Genomic DNA, 20,053 nt, shown 5'->3' with positions numbered 1-20,053 from the left:
AAATTGCGTAGCGCCTGGACTCTTGGGCTCATGCACCTAATTGTCTGTATGTATCCCGTGTATTACAGACCCTAGCACTGGCGCACACACAGCACCTCTTGATTCACCACCTTACCATTGAGAGGCCCTTGAAGCCCTCCTTTCCCTCCCTCTTCAATTTTGTTTACACACTAACATCGTCATCGATGATATCTCCTCATTTCGGCTTCGTTTCTGTGCCCCATAACTTCATCTTGCCGCGCTGCCTTTAACTCGGCCATTGCAACTTGCGTCCTCACATACATAGACCATTCTCTTGATCGTCTCGTATCCTGTCGCATCATGCTGTAGTAGTCTCTACTGTTGCGCGTCATATACACGATTTCAACATGGCTGAAACTGAGGCACGCCAGTGGACAATCGTCCTGGTTCTGACCGCTCTGTTGCTTTCCCTCATCGTCCTCTCCCAGACCCTGGCAACGTACATCACCGCCTACCGAGTTGCTCCAGCCGAGGTCGTCTCTTTCCTTGATGCGGTTGATTTCTCTATCGAGGAGAATGAGAGCTACGACCGCGATGTCGCCAAGGTCCAACGCCTCGAGGATAAACTGCGCCTGGGCCGCTTGCTCCGCGAGATCCAGAAGGGTGGCGACGACTTGCGCGAACAGATTAACTCGATGCTTCTCTCCGACGACACGACCACACTACGCACTCCTGCCCGCATACTCTGGGCGAACAGGCGCCGCGATCTCGAGGAGCGCGTCCGCAGGCTCGACCTCGTACGCATGCGTTTTCTTGTCGTGTTTATGGGCGTCGTTGCAGAGAGGGCGAGCGCTACGGCAGAGAGGCAGGCGGCTGTGCCGGTGACGCCTCCGAGAGACCTGGAAAAATCGCCGCTAGGCTTCACGCCCCCGATGAACCCGATAAAGGCAAGCTTGACGCGTGCGCTGACCGAGGAGATTCGGCAGAAGCCACCACTGAGGAGACTTACCACCCAGGCGCTCGGTCACCGGGAGGATACGGTACCTGGCCACAAGTTGGGATGGGCGGGTGTTGTTCAGGAATTACAGAAGAGCCCAAAGATGCACAAGCGACATGCCTCTATTGAGAGGTCCATCGAACAGGAGCTGGCTAATTCTAGGCTGAGTCTCTGATTGATACCCCGAGTCGTCGCCAGTGTGGTGTACTTGGCTAGCCACGGCTTGGACTTAATATTACGGACACGCGAACTAAGTTGAAAAGATTCACCGGCTTACGACTACTTCAGGTTATTAGTGTTTTACGACTCTATGATTCATTGCATATGCAATTGCGACAGACAAAACTATCTGGCCCTACTCAACACCAGGCCAAGCACGGCGTGTTTGAAGATGGCAGCATAGATCTAACCAGCATTTTCTTTTCTTTTCTTTGACACAGCGCGCTTTCACATTCTGCGTACTTCGATTCAGGCTATATAAAATATTTGACGAGTATCATGGAGGATTTCAGGTGATATTGGCGCAAGGAGGCTATGGGAGAAACGGGGTGGGATAAGGAACAGGACGTGAGGTTGTTGTGGTTTTCAGCCATTTTCCCAGGATAATTCATACATCACTTCATTTAGATGAGATACCCCCTTTCACGTCTATTAAAACCCCCCTTGGACCATAATTCTCTACTTTCACTTCGCCGTGAGAGTTAGCTTTGTCTTCTCTTAAAACGTTTACTTGAATATGACTTGTTTGACCTAGTACATACGTTTTGCTTGTGATATTACCTGATGCTCTGCTGCTGATACCGGATTTAATGTTTGGACAAATTTACATCATCAGGCCCGGTGCTGTTCCTCTCCCCGACTGTTCACTTATTAGACCAGGCTGAGACTACTGGGGAATGTCTACTTACCATCAAGAGCCACCAGGAACCGGCTCACGCAGTTGTAGCACGCAACCTATTCATCGCATCAGCCCCCAACGCTTCACATCATACTAGTCATCTTAAACTTACCGTTGTGGTAATCTCCACCACCTCCCGCTCACTGAACAGGCCCTTGAGCTTCTCAAAAGTCTCATTCTTGACCCTCACGTTGCGGGTCATCTCGTCCGTGTACACCAGCACAGCCCACTGCTTCTCACTCAAATACAACGCAGGCCGAGCACCCAGCTCCAGGGGGGCCTCGCTCTTGATGGCATCCATGCCCTCGGCAGACACACCTGCCTGAACGGCCAAAGGTGCGTGGTGGCCCCACTCATACCATGCCTTGTTTACGACGGCAACACGAGAGATGGCGAGCTCGCGGATGTCGGCGCCTATGGTGGTCTGCGTGCGGACGGCGCCCAGGAAGGAGTTCCAGCCGTCGGCGACGGGGGGGGCATGCAAGAGTGTCAAGTCCAAGGGCTGGAGGGGCCGGGGCGCGCGACGGGCTTGAATCCGGGAGACGATGGCTGCGTCCTCTTCCGAGGTGGTGGTGGGTGGGTTGGCGACGTAGGGGAGACGCATCTTGCCGATTGCCGAGGGGTTAGATGCTTGAGCTTGTGGGGGAGGGGTAAAGGGTTTTGGTTTGAAGAGGTTCAAGATCCGTACGAATCTTGTTGATATCATCAAATAACGCGGAATTGAGCGGGACTGATGAAAGTGCCAATGTCAAAAGGTGACTTTCATCAGCTTAAATGTTCGGAGGGGGCGGGGTTGAGGCGTCCGAGGCGTTGTCGAGTGTAAGTCCCGTCTCCACTTCCCGAAAATCGGGCGGGCCGATGGCCTTTCTTCCCCCTCACACTCCGGTTGAATGCTGTCCCGGGCGGTGTCGCGAGGTCCGGTAGCGGTGGGAATGTCGATTTTGTGTGGAGAGCGCTGGGGAATGACTTGCATAAGGAAATGCTAGAGCTGCGGTTTTGCACCAGCAAAGCTATTGTTTCCCCATGTGAAAATTAAACGCAATCGTACAGATTTCCTGATGAGTACTAGAAATGATTGATCACTCCAAACAGCAATGGCCTGTAAACATTGAATTTTTGGTCTGGGGGTTTTTTCTCTTTAGAAGAGAAACTGGGATACTGCTTTGGATCTAAGTCCAATAATGAAAAGCGTCAAGTATATACATCAATAATCATAGACGAGGGCATGTAGAGGGTTGGGTATTGTTTTCATTCTGTCCTTGTAGTTAACGGCTGCTGGCTTAAGTTAATTGGATGCGACTGAACTAACTGTGTGGCCAAATGGCTTGGAAACTACCAAAAAGAGGGCGAAGGGATTCTTGGAAAGAGAGAGAACGAATGGCTGGCACAAACGCGCGAAAAACCCAGGGTAAGAAGGAAGGGTGGGAGAGGAAGACGACGTGCTTGAGACTCTCCTTTCTTTAAGCAATAACACCTGCTCAGCCTAATTCCTGCCTTTCCACGAGAATATCCGCATCCAAAGAAACAACACAGTCTTCCTCTTCTGCATTACAGCTAGGGAAAGTTTAGGTCAGTTAGTACCCACTGTCGTCACCAGTTCCGAAGCGACAGGAGCTCTGACGCTGATGCGAAACTGCCAGTGTTGTCTGCCCAGCTCAATTTCTTCAGCACGATTAGGGGGGTTGTCCCCTGAACAAAGCCTGAAGCGCGACCTGCAGCAACCAAGCATGCTTGGTCACTGCGACGCGTCACGTGCACCAGTCTTGGCGTGCTACCTGAGGTGGGAAAGCATGCTGGGAAAGCACCTCCTAAAAGTGGAGACAATTAACGCGAGCGTATTCGTAGCTTTTTTCCTCTGCGCGTCGACCCGGCAGCAACCTGGAACTTCTCCGTCTCCAACCCCCTTCTCTCTGCCTACACGTCCGTCACTCGATCACGCAGCGACGATGGGGGATATCAAGATCGACAGCAAGGCCTTCCACGATCGCCTCTCGCGATTCACGGGCGCCTGGAAGAATGACTTGCGCACCAAGGATGGCGTCTTCAACGGCGCCTCGTCCATTATCGTCATGATGGGCAAGGTGGAGGAAGTACCCGAGCTGCACAAGAACAACGCCATGCATGTGAGTCGCCTCCCTCCCTTGCTCAAAAACCACGGCGAAATCGATCAGGATGATGCGATGCGGTCTATTGCGCCTACCGAAAGATGCCTACGCAGATAACTGACACTTTCTGGCGCAGTTTTGGCTACTTGGCTACGAATTTCCCACGACTATGATGCTGCTGACGGTCGACACGATCTACATTCTGACGACGGCAAAGAAGGGTAAGGAGATTCGTTCAACATGTCCACGCGCGTGCTACGGGCTCCGACTGACCCTGACCTGTCTGTAGCGAAACATCTCGATCAACTAAAAGGCGGCCGATTCCCCCTCGAAGTCCTCGTCCGAGGAAAGGACGCAGCCGAAAATGAGAAATTGTTCGCCAAGCTGGCAGATGCCATCAAATCCGCGGGCGTGAGTCGCTCTTAATTCCGTCCCGCGCCAATTGCCACTAACTAGTATTCCTGTAGGACAAGGTTGGTACTATTGCCAGGGACACGTCCAAGGGACCCTTCGTCGAGGAGTGGAAGAAGGTCTTCGCCGACCAATGCAAGGGTGTAGAGGAAGTCGACATCTCTCAAGCCCTTTCGCAGCATGCCTTTTCGATCAAGGACGAGACCGAACTGCGAGCTATGCGAACCGCCTCCAAAGCCTGCGTTGCCTTGATGACCCCCTTTTTCCTTGAGGAAATGTCGGACATTCTCGATAAGGAAAAGAAGGTCAAGCACAGCGCTCTGGCGGACAAGGTTGACAAGAAGCTCGATGATACCAAGTTTTGGAAAACTGTCGAGCTACCCAATAAGACCAAGCTACCCGCAGACTTAGATCCTGCTCAGCTGGACTGGGTACTGGGCCCCTTGGTTCAGAGCGGTGGCAAGTACGATCTCAAAATGAATTCGGAGAGCAACGACGAAATCTTGCATCCTGGCACCATTGTCGCCGCAATGGGCTTGCGCTACAAGTCGTACTGTTCAGCGATCGCCCGTACGTACCTCGTTGATCCGAATAAGTCCCAGGAAAGCAACTACAAACTTCTTTTCAATATTCACAACATGATTCTCAAGGAGGTCCGCGATGGCGTCGTCATCAAGGATGTCTATAGCAAGGCTCTCGCTATGATCAAGGCCAAGAAGCCGGACTTGGAGAAGCACTTCTTGAAGAACGTCGGTTGGGGCGTTGGCTTAGAGAACAGAGACCCAACTTTGATTCTCAACGCGAAAAACTCTCGAACTCTGAAGGACGGCATGACGCTCGTCATCACCACTGGTTTTAGCGACATTGAGAATCCCCAGCCACAGGATAAAAACAGCAAGATCTACTCACTTGTTATCACCGACACGATCCGTGTTACCTCCAGCGATGCTGTTGTTTTCACTGGCGAGACTCCTATCGACGCCGACTCGAATTCCTTTTTCTTCAAGGACGAGGAAGAGGCTCAACCGACGCCGAAGAAGGAGAAGAAGGACTCCCGAGTTGGTGCTGTTGCTACGAAGAACATCACTTCCACGAGGTTGAGATCCGAGCGATCTACGCAAGTCGATGAGGATGCTGACAAGAAGCGGCGTGAGCATCAAAAGGAGCTGGCGGCCAAGAAGCAAAAGGAAGGTCTGGCACGATTCTCCGAGTCGACTAGCGGCAAGAACGGCACGGAGGTGAAGAAATTCAAGCGTTTTGATTCATACAAGCGTGACAATCAATTCCCTCCCAAGGTTCGCGATCTGCAGATCGTGGTTGACGCCAGGAATGACACGGTTGTCCTGCCTGTTATGGGCCGTCCCGTACCCTTCCACATTAACACAATCAAGAACGCCAGCAAGAGCGATGAAGGCGAATGGTCGTTCCTGCGTGTCAACTTCTTGTCACCTGGCCAGGGTGTTGGACGAAAGGATGACCAACCTTTCGAAGACGCTTCAGCTCATTTCGTTAGGAGCTTGACCTTCAGGTCAACGGATGGCGACCGTTACCAAGAAATCGCCACCCAGATCTCGAACATGAAGAGAGACGTGAACAAGAAGGAGCAGGAGAAGAAAGAATTGGAGGACGTCGTTGAGCAGGATAAGCTTGTTGAGATCCGAAGTAAGTCAAAAAAAACTAGCATTGGATGGAGTTCATGATATTCTGACATGGTATTATAGATCGTCGCCCGGCCGTTCTTGATAACGTCTTTATTCGCCCGGCGATGGAGGGTAAGCGAGTGCCTGGTAAGGTGGAAATCCACCAGAATGGTATCCGCTACCAGTCGCCCCTGAGCACTCAACAGCGAGTCGACATTCTCTTCTCCAACGTTCGCCACCTGTTTTTCCAACCTTGCCAGCATGAGTTGATCGTCATCATCCACATTCACCTGAAGGATCCTATCATGGTTGCCAACAAGAAGAAAACCAAGGATGTTCAGTTCTACCGCGAGGCAACGGACATCCAGTTCGACGAGACCGGAAATCGCAAGAGGAAGTACAGGTATGGCGATGAAGACGAGTTCGAACAGGAGCAAGAGGAGCGTCGGCGTCGCGCTGAGCTCGACCGATTGTTCCAGGGCTTCGCTCAGAAGATTGCTGAGGCCGGTAAAAACGAGGGTATCGAGGTGGATGTGCCCATCAGAGACCTGGGCTTCCACGGTGTGCCATTCCGAAGCAACGTCTTTATCCAACCTACGACCGAGTGCTTGATCCAGGTCGTTGAGCCGCCATTCATGGTCGTCACATTGGAAGACATCGAGGTAGCCCACTTGGAGCGTGTTCAATTCGGACTCAAAAACTTCGATCTTGTCTTTGTTTTCAAAGACTTCACCCGGCCACCATACCATGTCAACACTATTCCTGTCGAGTTCCTTGACCACGTCAAGGAATTCTTGGACTCGTCAGATATTGCCTATTCCGAGGGTCCTCTGAACCTAAACTGGCCGACCATCATGAAGACGGTCACCGCCGACACCCACCAGTTCTTTATCGACGGAGGATGGTCTTTCCTCCAAGCCGAGTCCGACGACGAGGACGCAGCAAACGAAGAGGACGAGGAGAGCAACTTCGAAATCGACGACGACGAGCTCGATGAGGCATCGGAGTCAAGCGAGGAAGACTCTGATTTTGGCTCTAATGTGTCAGATGAGGAAGATGAAGCCGAGATGAGTGACGAAGATGAGGGTGAGGACTGGGATGAGCTTGAGGCCAAGGCGAAGAAGCGCGATCGGGAGAGCAATCTTGATGACGAAGAAAGCCGTGGCCGCAAAAAGAGGAAGCACTAAAATGCTTTGGTTCATTCCCACGCATAACATCACCGATGGTGAACCGCAGGTACTGATGGACGTGGTCTACATCTGAGAGCAGTGTTTTTATTATCAATCAATGTATCAAAATCGTGCAGGCGTCTTGGTTCGCAGAGGTCTTTGGTGAGGACGGACCCGCCGCCTGCAAGCTACAGGATATCGGGCAGATAGCTTTCTTATTAATCAAGGATTTATGGATAACGTATTACTGATGCTCACTCCTGCCACTATTAAATGGCTATAGTTAGCAACAGAAGGTCGCCCAACGTCCTGAAGTCTGTGGGTGTTGTTTAGGCTGCACGACGGATGAGATTTTCTCTCACAGAACAGACGCACTTCACACGAACAGGAAGTCAGAGGCTTTCCCGAAGTAGTAATTGTTTGCTGGTCTAACATCGAACCCTTGCCCAAACTCCAGAATCCCTGCGGTAGGCAAATGACGGGATGTTTTTCTGGGTTGCTTACCTCGCCCTCGTCAAAAGAATAGAACAAGCCCAAAAACAAAACCTGACCTAGGGCAGAAACAAACAAAACGTGGCATGTAAAAGACAACAACGCGCGAGCCAGCCGAAGACAATGAGAGCGAGAGTGAACGTTGAAAAGAAATGTCAAAGTAACAATGCCAGAGCCTCTCCTTGTAGTTAGAGGCGTTAAGGGGGGGTTCGTGTCGAAAATATTGCAGTCCTCCCTCCCCTTTACTCATACATATTCATATCATTCCATACAAATGCAGCACGCCAGCCTGCCATTCCTGCAACTCAATCTGTCTATCGAGGTCCCAAATACGACATGGGAGACGCCATGCGTTGCTGCCCAACCGACGATGCAGTGACGCTGAGTGCCATTGATGCCATTGCCGAGGGAGAGGTGACGTTAGACGCCAAGCAAAGAGGGCACTGCGACACATTGCAAGCTTTCTAGGCTTCACCGGGTCGCGCGTCGCGGCCAGAAGCCATCGCCGTGCTGGGACCGGACTTGGAGCCTGGTGCGTTGTTCCATGACAGGTACGTATGATCACCCAGTTTCCTGAAAAAAGGGGTTAGTAAGGGACTTATTATCCTAGACGCTCACAGCTAATGGAAAGGAGATTGCCTACCTCGGCCTAATGAGATGTGTAATGGTGAATAATGCTCCAAGAAGGATGCAGATGCCACCCACGACAATATAGGCAATACCAAGGAAGGGGTTCCGGCCGCCCATGATGGTGCGTGTCGAAAGCACAATAGACTTTGTGCCTCTGTACTCCGTGGTGTTGAAGTCTAAATTTGGTCAGCCCATCTTAGACAAAGACTTGCGAAATACTTACTGTCCGTAATGTTGACCTCGTAGGTACCCACTTTCATCACATCGTTATCGTTTCGTTGGTAGAGCTTGCTGAAAGTTGGTAGACCAGCAGTCCTCATCCAGACTTGGAAAGCCTGCCATTCCTCCAGGTTTGGTGGAGGGTTCTGTTCAGTATAACTGGGGTACTGAACCCTCCAATTTGGCGGAGGGAGAACCTCATCAGGTTTGTATTGTGTTTTTCCGTACAAGGATGCATCAGATGCCCATGCGATGTTGGAGTTATTAGACATCTGATATAGAGTGTCGTCTTGCAACCAACGAGGCGAGGTGAAGGTGTCGTTAAACATTGAGTTTGCGATTAGCCCTGTCCGATACTTAGTCAACCAGTACGTTGCTTATGGAAACGATAGAACTTAAGTCTCACCACAGGGATAGTATGGCTTTTCGGTGCCGTTGACAGTCTCAGTTCTCAGTGGATCGCAGCTTGAACTTGAAATCTTGCTAGCACTCAACGCCTCGCCCTTCAGCTGTTTATCGGAGAATGAAGCTACGTATCGTCTGTGGTTTTGATAGAAGTTCGTAAGGTGATAGTAAAACAGCACAGGCGGTCCCATATCCTCAGGAATGTTGAATTGAATTCTGCACTGCTGCGTTTCATACGTAATACCGCCTGGTGTCGTAATGCTGACATTGGTCGAAGCCCACAGAGCATTCTTCGTCTGGTCCTTGAATGAGCTTGAAATGTACTTGGAGTCCATCGGTTCCAATACATCCTTCGCATCCCGGCAGTGGGTGTAATCGATTCGGATTTCCTTGACCTATTGTGTTTGAGCGTGAGCGAGCATCCGGCCAAGGGAGGTAATTGCCCAACGTACCTTTGCACTTGCGTAAAGAAGCAATCCACCGATTGGGGCGAAGATAATTCCTATCGTGAAGAACAGAGGAAGAACCGTTTTGGGCGTCAAAATCGGCCTTGGACCATTAGTTAACATTCAGGTCCGTCGCAACGATTTGCCGTTGCAAAGTCGTCAGAACACTCACTGCCATGCCTTCAGACGTTGCTGCCGAAATGCCGTATCTATCGATTCAACTAGTCAGCATCTTGGCTATTGGAATGGCAAGTCCAACACTTCCGCGTTCGCCGAAGGGGGGCTGGTTGGCGTTGTTCCGGGGCTTCCACGTACTTGCCGGCCTGCGGCTCTTCTTCTTCTCATCCTTCTTTCCCGAGTCATGTTGCGATTCGATGGAATCAGCGTGGTTTACGCCGGGAGATGGTTCGGGCATTGTGGGCAATCGTGCATTCGGCGCGCGCGATTGATTTCAGTGTCGGCTGGGAGAGATGTTGGTCGATGGATGTCGGGGCGGACGGTACAGGATGCGCTGCTTGTCCCAGGAGAGTTGAAGTCAGCCCGTGTGGCTTGGCATTCATCACACAAATCCGGTTTAGCGCCGTGGCTGAGCAATCCACTCCTCATCAACACACGGAGCACATGTAGACTCCCTTGCAGTTGAGTGAATGGATGCTGTTCAGCGACATTTACTGACTATAGGCTTTCAAGATCAGACGTTACAAGACGCTTAGACGTAGTTAGAAGACAGTGCATTAATTACTTAGAAGGAAGATATCATCTTTCCTTATACGGAAACTGCTATGAAAACAAGTACCTAAAAGATCGTTGAAGACGGATGATTAAGCACTGCATTCATCCCTGTCAATACTATTAATATTCGTCCACTACAGACGCGTTTCCATAGGACCCCACAGCCGCAATCCAGAATCCCATCTCATCTCTGCATGGCGAAATGACAAATTTTAGGGGGGTTCATGTTGTGGAAAGGGGAAGGGGTTTGGAGTGGGACATGGTGAGAGAAAACGAAAACAATGTTCCGAAACTGAGAATCGAACTTGGGGCTATGCCTTGCCTCTCAGGTTAGTGAGAAAATATCAAGTCGGCCACCACGCCGTACCACGCCGTATTGAAGTTGTTTGTAGCTTTCCAATCCTCCGGAGCATCAGATCCAGATTTTGGCACCACGCCCGATTGTGCAACGTGTGGTCTCACTGCAGAGCAAAAAGTATGTCATAGACCACCCTTGTTCAAAATAGACAACCCAAGCTGTAGCACGGTATGAATCAGAATCCGTGCAACCAGCCTGGCGACCATATTTCGCACGCTGTCATAGTCTGACATAAGCTTCTTAGAGTCAGGGGCAGCTCAAGGCATTTACATATAATATCTCGTCTTACTAACTGGAAACACTGGGCAATCGATGCTGAAAGAGCATATTTACAGGATGTCAGACAATGACATAACTTTTAGCGTCTGAAGGGCGGCATGGTTCCGCAACTTTATCCGTAGATGCTTGTGCAACGCGCCTAGTCATCTGGAATGGAAATATGTTAATCCAATCGTCAACTACTGCATAATAATGAACAAGAAGAGGGAAGGAGGGAAGGAGCTGGAAGAGTACCAGGGCCTAAAATGATGATTGAAAACCGACATCTCAGAAGCCCGATGCCCGCAATTTGAAACGGGGTGCCTGGGGGCAGCCACAGGCTCTTTCATGTTTATCTCAGGAGGCACAAGGGACTCTGACTGTCTGAGATGAAATCAAATGTGAGGCATGGCAGTCGGTGAAAGCAGCGAGCTGGGGTATTTTCCAGACAGGAATCCTAAGACTGCTCAGGCGGAATAGGTGCTAGGAAATGGATCGGTTACTTCTTGGCCACACCCTAATGGTTGTACCGGCTTCGATCAGCGGGCTATCGAATGAACGAGCCACTGACAGCCGAGTTGTAGTGAGGGGCAATTGCGGGCAGACGGGGAAGGCCCACTGAAAGCGCCCTGAAATTCCACGGGATGCCCCATGATTACATGGCCGAAACCAGGGACCTAGGGTGGCCAGTCAGAAGCGCTGCTGAGAGCTGCACAGAATCGCAACCGAAGCGGCTTGGAAGCTGAAGCCCGGACACTTCGGGCTGCAGGGAACGGAAGTAGTAGCGGGCCACAAGCTGATCTGTGCACCTTCTAGAATTGTTCGACGCCCGTGAGTGGCCGGCCGGGGCAGCAAGGCCCCTCAAAAAGCTAGGACACCAGCGTCACCTTGTGTCTGTCTCCTCACAGAGAAAGAGAGTGGAGGGGAAGGGAGGGAGGGGAAAGGAGCACCTTCCGCTTCTCTTTTTTTGCTATGCCGCGCCTGTGCTTGGTTTGACTGGAAGCAGCGACGTGGATGCGTCAAAGGAGCCCCCACCTCCCCCCATCTCAGTGCAATCCCTAAACTGAACCCAAAAAGCTTCCCTTCCCTTGGCCCTCTGCCTCCTGCACTTCCCCCATTTCGTGCTCCCATCCGTCTTCTCGTCCCTTCTTCCCTCCTCTGCCGCATTCCCACGTTCAAGACAAGACAAGACAAGCCTACAAGGTATTCTTGTGACCTCCCCTCGTCTCGCACCCAGATCACTATACCAGCACAAACCAGCAGGAACAGAAAGCAGCTGCTTGCCACACCTCCCCAACCTTCGGTACCTAGCACGTTTACATACTAGCCGCGTCCCCCCATCTCCGGCAGCAGTTACTGGACCCACGACGTGACCTCTTCCTCTCTTCGTCCTCCCTCTTACTATTCCCCTCCTCTCTTCGTATTCACTTTGCTCCTTGACAGCTCCTCTTGTTCGTCATTGTCTGCCCTCCGCCCATCAGCCTGTTGACGATAGCTGCCCGCCTCAGCACCAGTGGGCTATATGATGACTGCAGTTGACCTTGCGCCTTAACTCACCGTTTTCCACGAGCTAGCTCCATCTGCTGTTCCTCCTGTAAGTAGAAGCTCTCTTCAAGCACCCTGCGTTGTTCAGCATGGCTTCGATATCCGTAACCTCGTTCTCTTTTTGCTTGTCATCTTGTCTCCTTCAGCAGCATTGCATCGCAAGATCGCCGTGCTCGCCATGTCGCCGCCCCTGTTCTCCTTGCTCCTGATATGTATAGTCCGCTGCACTTCATGTCAGCCGTATGGCATCGCGTTCAGGTATCTTGCCACTGCTTTGCGTCATCCCTCACAGTCAATTGTATCTCTCTATCAATCTGTGTCACTGCATCTTCGACCCCTCCCAAGACTTAGCGGTCGGGGGCTATGATCTGCCAGATTGCTAGAGCCTAACAGCAGGGTACGAAGCACCGGGTACACCGATGCTACACTTTCACCTTGCTCAACAACCCCACCAATTTTACAACATTCTTTGTCCATCACCCTGATGATCTCAGACAACGGGGCAACCGTTCGCCATTCCTCTTGCTATAGTACATATCTAATAATCAAAAGCTGAACATATTCCACAGTCTTCCATCAGTACCGATTTACAAAGTACGGTCATTCAGTAGCAATCGAGCTTTGCGCCGAGTTGCCCTACCTGCTTGCAATAGCCCTTTACGAGACAACCCTTGATTACTGCGAATCGAAACGAACCGAAACGAACCGACACCCTCACGACTCCAGTCGCCCAACAGTTGCCCGATATGTTTAAGAGTCCTTTCGGTGCAAACGCCAATCCATTTGGCGGAGCTAGTGATGGAGCGCCTGCTGGAGGCAATGCCATCCATCGTGTTATTGAAGAGGAGGAAACCGATACCGTGACCTCCCCCACATCACCCAACTTTGGAATGAACGCTGGTACGACGTTCAGCGGGCCGTTTGGAGGCGATGCCACGGACGATGGTCCACTCTCTGCCCTTAGAAGCCCACCAAACCCCGAGAGCTATCCTGCTCAGTATAACTTTGGTCGCCGAACCTCTGTCTCTGCTGAGTCGCTCAAACCCAGTGCTGACACCTACGACAACTGGTCCCCCCCCGTTCACGAGAAAAGCAAGGACCAGCTGGGCCGTCTTCAGGCCGCCATTGCGGGCAACTTCTTGTTCAGCCACCTAGACGAGGAGCAAAGTGCTCAAATTCTGGGCGCCCTGAACGAGAAACCCATTCCAGCCAAGGGCATCAAGGTAAGCAGGCCACCACTACCGATTGGTTCCATAGACGAGATCTGACGTTCTACAACAGGTAATTAGCCAAGGTGATGCCGGTGACTTCTTTTACGTTGTCGAGAAGGGATCTTTCGACGTATATGTCAATAGCAGTGGTGCTTTGCAACCTGGCCCCGACGGTATGGGCCAAAAAGTTGGGACCATCCAGGCTGGAGGCTCGTTTGGTGAACTTGCACTGATGTACAATGCCCCTCGAGCTGCGACCGTCATTTCTGCCGAGCCCGGTTGCACTCTTTGGGCGCTCGACAGGCTCACATTCCGCCGGATCCTGATGGAGTCAACATTTGCCCGCCGCCGGATGTACGAAAGTTTCCTAGAGGAGGTGCCGTTGTTGCAGACCCTCACGCCATATGAGCGATCAAAAATTGCCGACGCGCTGGAGACTCAAAAATATGCCCCAGGAGAAACAGTCATCAAGGAAGGCGACCCCGGTCATTCTTTCTATCTGCTTGAGAGCGGCGAGGCTGATGCTTACAAGGGGGACACCGAGGAAGCTGTGAAGCACTACAGCAAGGGAGATTTCTTCGGCGAGCTTGCCCTCTTGAATGATGCTCCTCGTGCCGCTAGCATTGTTGCAACCACAGAGATCAAGGTGGCAAGTCTTGGCAAGTCAGCCTTCCAGAGACTTCTCGGCCCTGTTGAGGGTATCATGAGACGGACAAAGTACGAAGGTGTAAAGACCGGCGTCGAGGAGATGGATCCGCTTCAAGCGGCCTAGAGAGGTGCAGGGGTGTTTGGGTCGCGTTTTATTGAAGAATGGATGGCGGCTTTGGGAAGGCTGACAGTAAATGTTAAGGTCCACGACGGCGTTAGCGGAACCCTCACCTTCGCTTCCTAAGAGACATGGCTAGTAACGTCCAGATACCTGTTAGTAAAGAGTATTTCATCACGACACTGCTCCATCATTTGTGAGGGGTATACTGTCCCGTGGTATCATTGAACTAAGTGAATCTTTCTGTTGTTACAATCAAGTAAAAAAGACATTAATCATAAGGCAAGTTGAACGCCAATCATGGCATTCCGTATCAGCCTTCTCTTGCCCTCATTTCTTCTAGCACCTCCCTTCTCAGCTGCTCAACAGCAATTTCTGTCTCCAAAGTCCTTCCGACTCCCTTCTTCCAGTTCTCTTCCAAGCCCTTCATCTCAGCGGCCACCTCCTCCTGTTGTCGTCTCCTGGCGACTGTCAGAACATCGATCTGACGCTTAGTCTCGGAGAGATCACGCTCAAGAGTTTTAAGCTCGTTCTCGAGGCCCCAGTTCCCAATAAGCCAGGCATTCTTGCCCCATTTGTCCAGAAGCGCGAGGTTCTGGGCCCGGATTTGGAGGTATGAAAAGGATGTGTAGGCCTTGCGAAGTGCGTCGGCCAAGCGCTCTCTATCCTCTGCTGTCTCCGGTTGTCCCGATTCAGGAAATGGTTCTTGGGTCTGGTAGCGGTCGAGGTCAATGACCTTAAGGGGTTCTTTTGAGGCGACGCGTTCAAGCTCCTGTACCATGAAGGGTGAGAATGAAGGTTCTTTGTGAATTGGCGCAGGTGCCGGGGAAGAGATGGCCAACTCGGCCCGGATCAAAGACTCGGCGGCTTCGCGCTCGGCTGATGTGGGCTCATCGTCGATATCTGCGGGGGTTGGGTTAGTTGATGGCGTAGGGGGTAGCAGAGGACAAAACAACAACGTACACGGGAGAGATTCGTGGAAGGCGTTCAATGTGGTCATTGTGACGGACAACACGTACTTCGTTGTTGGCTTAAATCCTGGGGTTAAATTGACCGTTTTGGTTGCCACAAGATTGCTCTAGAAGTGGTGGCGTAGCGTGGTATTTCAGCCCGCTGGTGTCTTCCTGGTTCATGAGGCGGCCGCGATCTGAAGTTCAGAAATTTGGAGCCTTAATGCACGTACCCGCCCGATAAGAAGATAAGTCGGCTACAAGGAACTGGAGCCAGTCCAGAGCGGCTCTTCGAGCACGGACCACTCCAGGTCGATCAATGGTCTGGGGTGTTGGTCCACACACACATACATGCTCCAAAGCCATGCAAACCATCCTTCCACTACACCTAACTCGCTACTCGCTAGCCAACCACTCGGGGCGCAAAGTAAATGGCCGCTTTTCAGAACTGTCCTTAGTTTTTCCATCAAGAACACCACAGTTATGAGGGCAAAGCATCAGAAAAAATTCATGAGCCAATGAATAAGTAGTCTGAAGTATTTTATGAATATCTTTCTGTTTTTAAAAGTGTTTTCTTGCGGAAGAAGGCTTATTGGGGAAAAAATTGCCAATGATCAAGCAGCCATTTACTTTGCACCCCGAGTGCCAACTTAAGAAATGTTACCTAGCCGCCATGTGTGCCGTGCCAGGCAGTCAAGGAACTGAACAATGGCACCCTTGAATGCGATCAATTATAAGTCAATGTGCAGGTTGAATGTTGACGCTAGCTGACGACGGCTTCATCCCATGCCCCACTAGAACTTTCTCCCTTCAATTGTTTTTAGTTGCAACCATCAAAATTAGTGCCATGCTTCACACTTTCGCAAGCACTAAAACCTTCACTTGTTTGATAAAACCTGTGTTTCTTTGACACCTGGGCTTGCCGAGAGTCCAGTAGGACACAAATCGAACCATTGGGCGGTTCTGCATAGCTCATATTGTCCCTTCTAGACAATTTCCACCTTGAGAATTTCTGCATTTATCCTCACTAATTAGCCCTCGGAGATGACTTTGTTCCCGAAATGTCAGTGAGAATGAGCCTCCACAAAACGTGGAAAAAATATTGTGTCACCGTTGTATTCCATGCCACCACATGCTACGGTGATGATCAAAGCACAAGAGTAGCTCGCTTCAAGTTCAAGTCCGCTAATGCCAACATGATCCTTCATGCTACGTCGAATCCCCCTGGCTAACTTTTGTCAGCGATTCTCCTATTTCGGTGATTAGCGTCCTGCGCAGGAACCGATCACGGTTACGTTCCGGGATGCAGCTCTTGGGTTCCCCGAAGGCTTGAAGTGACCCAAGGCAGTAAGGTGAGGCGAGGCGTCTTCTGCCTGTCACTGATCCAACTACAGCCAACTACTTGAGCCCGTCTTACATGCGTGCATTGGCCCAGTCGAAATACGGAGGGGGGAGGGGAAAAAAAGCCGTCTCCCGGCCTTACCAAAAGCAGAGGGTTGTCCGCGCTCTGGTCGCGATAGCGTTGATCGTCACCTTATGAGGAGTTCGACAGGTCTCGGCCGAACGTGTGGCTTTTGAGTGGCGCCCTCATGAGCTGAACTATCGCATCCGGCATATGCACTCCGCCTTCCCAACTGTGCAAAGGAGGTCATGCCGCGACTCATCAAAGATGAGCCTACCTGGGGCTATTGCTACCCGTGGACACGCTGGTCATAGTAATGGCTAGCCGGCGCCCTCTTTCTCATGTTGACTTTTCTGGCGGTTGTGACAGTCTGCGGGATCAACGGCTCAGGTATTTCTCCTTCAGCCTTTCTTAAAGAACCGTGCAGCCCATTATTTTGGACACAAGGCCTGGGTCTTTCTCCTAGGACAGGGCACAAAACGCTTGTCAGTGGACTACGCAGAGACTCAGGTCCGACGACAACATGAGGTCCGACGACAACATGAGGTCCTCATTGTCACTCACTTTTCTGCTGGCCTTGCTCCTGGCCGTCGCGGTGCCCTTCACCGCGGCTCAGAAAGTCAAGAACATCATGGAGGCCGCGTCCCAGCTTCCACAATGCGCTGTAAGTGTTTGTACCCAGTCATCTTCTTCGTTGTTTTCTCATCTCCCCATAGGTCACCTGCATCCTCTCGGCGATGGATGATTCGCCATGCAACTTGACAAATACCACGTGCATTTGCAACGATGCTACATTTGAACAAAAAACGGAAGGGTGCATCATGGGAAGCTGTCCTATCAGAGACGCTCTTCGTCAGTTATCTCGCCCCGCCAGTGATATGATGCCATAGACTCACATTTTGTTAGATGCTAAGAATGTTTTTATGACGACTTGCGATAAACCTATCAGGGATAATGGTCCTGAATATGTGCGATTGAACTGGGCGCTCTTGGTTATCTCGACCTTCACCATTACTGCCCGAATTTCATTCAAGTTTTTCTCGTCGGCAGAACCAGGATGGGACGACATGTTTGCCTTCCTTGCCTACCTCGCTGTTCTACCCTCATTTATCATCAACCTCGTGGGGTTAATTCCAGCTGGCATTGGTAAAGATATCTGGACCCTTACATCGGAGCAAATCGAGAAGTTTGGGTTTTGGTTCTACTTGCTGGAGCCAATGTATTTCATACAAATGGGTCTGGTGAAGATGGCCATCCTGTTCTTCTTCATGCGCATCTTTGACCGTGCCGTTCTCAAACGTTACTTATGGGCAACGGTTATATTCAACGCCGTCAACACCTTCGTCTTCCTAATGGTTGGCATCTTTCAATGCACGCCTATCTCTTTCTACTGGACAAGATGGGATGGCCAGCAGCGTGGAACATGCATCGACATTAATGCTGTCGCCTGGGCGAATGCTATTATTAGCATTCTTCTTGACGTGTGGATGCTCCTCTTGCCCCTCTCGGGAATTAGGACTCTCAACCTACACTGGTGGAAAAAGCTTGCCGTTAGCATGATGTTCTGCGTTGGTACCTTGTAAGTTGTGATTCCTACACTCGAGCAGTCGGAAGCCTAACACTATTCAGTGTAACTATCATTAGCATCTTACGACTACGTTCGCTGGTCATGTTCGCTAAGTCTCTCAATCCATCATGGGACCAGTACGGCATGGCCCTTTGGACAACTGTGGAGGTTCCCACCGGCATCATCTGCTGTTGCATGCCCTCCATACGTCTTATCCTCATCAAGGCTTTCCCCAAGCTGTTTGGTATGCTCACAAAGCGTTACGACTCAAACAAGTACTCGATGAACCCATCAAGTGGGAACCACCTAAGCAGAAGTCGCAATCAGCTTTCTCAGAGCCCCAGGACCGAACTGTCATCAACAACCGAACTGCAAGCAGCTATGAAGAATGGGAAAGGTATCGTCTGCACCAAAGCGTTTGCTCTCGAGACCCATGACACATCAAGCCTCTATGCTTTGCAGGACCTTGAGGCTGGGAGCGCTGACGGCAGCATCGCGGCACAAAGTCAAAGATCGACATCAATCTCGCATACATCCAGTGCCGTGTCAGACTATGGCGGACCCGCACGAAAGCAATCGGGTCCCTCAGCTAAATGAACTATGGCACTACATTTTATACATGCAATAAATGTAAATAACATGACATAATTTCATTCGTCAACTCCATCATAAGGTAGGTCTTCATCGAGCTTTTGACACACCTTATCTCCTACGCGAGAAAGTGTATGATGGGCATTTCTCGAAAAGTGGGAAAAAGCGACAGAGCAGAAAATACGGCGTAAGGAGTCACTGAAGGGCAAATTTCATTATATTTCACATACCCAGGAGTATCTTTGATGAAGTCATTGGACTAGCACTCGATCGAGGATATTTCGTAAGTCATAGAGAATCACAAGAGACATTAAGAACAGGTCTAAGCAGCCGGGGCAGGGGCGGTAAATGATCTTGATAATTTCCGATAGAACTTGTAATTGAATTCAACCGCAATCTTCTTCCGGAAGTTTATTCAAAACCAGAAAAATGGCTAGCTGAATCCGTTGAACAGCCCGGATTGGCTACTATATGAAGGATTTCCGGGTTGCGTCCCCAAAGATGCATGCGGTGTGATTCCTCGCTTAGCGTTCACTATGGAAATACCGTATCCGAGACAAAATCCTTGATCCGGCGCCGAGAATGCTTTTTTCAAGAGGACATTTTTGATCTTTGCCGATCAAGATTCTAGCGGCCTTCTTTTGAGCCTGGGCGGTTAGGAGAGTTTTGCGAATGAAGTGTGGTGCTTGCCTTGCCATCTTGAGCATAGCTCACGTCGCTAAGCAAGGCCGGCTTAATTGTACACCTCATAACACCTTATAAGATGAGGAACGTCTCGTATTTAGGCGATTTTTTGATGAAGAATTAAAAATTATATTATTTGACGGCATCTTATCCGAAAACAGGGTGATGTTGGTCAAAAATTTCTTGTAAGGAAACGAGGTGTGATAGAAAGCAAGGGGGTAAGCAACAGATAATATATTGCAGGAAAGCAGACTAGATGATAGGGTTATGTTGGACTTGCATGGCGAGTGTCTGGACTATTTTATGCCTTTTTCACTTTCTTTGGGATGTCCATGTGATGAGTGTGTGAGTTCAGAGAAGTAAATTGAAATATTGATGGACCCAATCAAAGCAGGAGCGGCACCAGCTATAAACAGCCCGTGGTGGATAGCACGGCATTGCATGGGAAGGCGCAGTTGTCGGGCACAAGCAAGTACAATCCAAGTTACACTTTCCCCTAAAGCCATGTAGTCTGTCAAGGTCTTCCCACAACGCCATCAGCATGTCACATTATATATCTAAGCCGATACGTCGCTCCAATACATCAACTTGCAGCATTGCGATACCTGAGTATCTC

General features: G+C 50.6%; 7 protein-coding genes across 7 annotated transcripts; 4 read left to right on the top strand and 3 right to left on the bottom strand.

The window, feature by feature from the left end:
- Positions 1-368: 368 nt before the first annotated feature.
- Positions 369-1,133, top strand: CTRU02_200406 (uncharacterized protein; the record flags this gene model as incomplete). Its single annotated transcript, XM_036718412.1, has 1 exon — positions 369-1,133. One exon carries the CDS (start codon positions 369-371, stop codon positions 1,131-1,133), a length of 765 nt encoding a protein of 254 aa, XP_036589412.1.
- A 631-nt stretch (positions 1,134-1,764) lies between these two features.
- CTRU02_200405 (carboxymuconolactone decarboxylase) lies at positions 1,765-2,460 on the bottom strand (the record flags this gene model as incomplete). Its single annotated transcript, XM_036718411.2, has 3 exons — positions 1,765-1,817; positions 1,867-1,912; positions 1,969-2,460. 3 exons carry the CDS (start codon positions 2,458-2,460, stop codon positions 1,765-1,767), a joined length of 591 nt encoding a protein of 196 aa, XP_036589411.2.
- Positions 2,461-3,802: 1,342 nt separating this feature from the next.
- Positions 3,803-7,199, top strand: CTRU02_200404 (transcription elongation complex subunit; the record flags this gene model as incomplete). The annotated part of the gene is made up of 5 exons (XM_036718410.1): positions 3,803-3,979; positions 4,098-4,182; positions 4,251-4,372; positions 4,429-6,034; positions 6,094-7,199. 5 exons carry the CDS (start codon positions 3,803-3,805, stop codon positions 7,197-7,199), a joined length of 3,096 nt encoding a protein of 1,031 aa, XP_036589410.1.
- Positions 7,200-8,137: 938 nt separating this feature from the next.
- CTRU02_200403 (lem3 cdc50 family protein) lies at positions 8,138-9,788 on the bottom strand (the record flags this gene model as incomplete). Its single annotated transcript, XM_036718409.1, has 7 exons — positions 8,138-8,246; positions 8,317-8,479; positions 8,527-8,868; positions 8,929-9,322; positions 9,380-9,476; positions 9,546-9,582; positions 9,689-9,788. The coding sequence occupies 7 exons, from the start codon at positions 9,786-9,788 to the stop codon at positions 8,138-8,140; spliced, it is 1,242 nt and encodes a 413-aa protein (XP_036589409.1).
- A 3,224-nt stretch (positions 9,789-13,012) lies between these two features.
- CTRU02_200402 (cAMP-dependent protein kinase regulatory subunit) lies at positions 13,013-14,249 on the top strand (the record flags this gene model as incomplete). The annotated part of the gene is made up of 2 exons (XM_036718407.1): positions 13,013-13,489; positions 13,548-14,249. 2 exons carry the CDS (start codon positions 13,013-13,015, stop codon positions 14,247-14,249), a joined length of 1,179 nt encoding a protein of 392 aa, XP_036589407.1.
- A 307-nt stretch (positions 14,250-14,556) lies between these two features.
- On the bottom strand, positions 14,557-15,243 carry CTRU02_200401 (bcas2 family protein; the record flags this gene model as incomplete). The annotated part of the gene is made up of 2 exons (XM_036718406.1): positions 14,557-15,146; positions 15,207-15,243. The coding sequence occupies 2 exons, from the start codon at positions 15,241-15,243 to the stop codon at positions 14,557-14,559; spliced, it is 627 nt and encodes a 208-aa protein (XP_036589406.1).
- Positions 15,244-17,136: 1,893 nt separating this feature from the next.
- On the top strand, positions 17,137-18,759 carry CTRU02_200400 (CFEM domain-containing protein; the record flags this gene model as incomplete). Its single annotated transcript, XM_070203684.1, has 4 exons — positions 17,137-17,259; positions 17,312-17,447; positions 17,502-18,174; positions 18,225-18,759. 4 exons carry the CDS (start codon positions 17,137-17,139, stop codon positions 18,757-18,759), a joined length of 1,467 nt encoding a protein of 488 aa, XP_070062266.1.
- Positions 18,760-20,053: the final 1,294 nt, after the last annotated feature.

This window comes from Colletotrichum truncatum, assembly GCF_014235925.2.
Source record: "Colletotrichum truncatum strain CMES1059 chromosome Unknown Contig_0001, whole genome shotgun sequence".
In the NCBI taxonomy this organism is placed as follows: Eukaryota; Fungi; Ascomycota; class Sordariomycetes; order Glomerellales; family Glomerellaceae; genus Colletotrichum; species Colletotrichum truncatum.
Note: the sequence above shows the minus strand (reverse complement) of the source record. Positions and strands in the feature narration are given on the sequence as shown.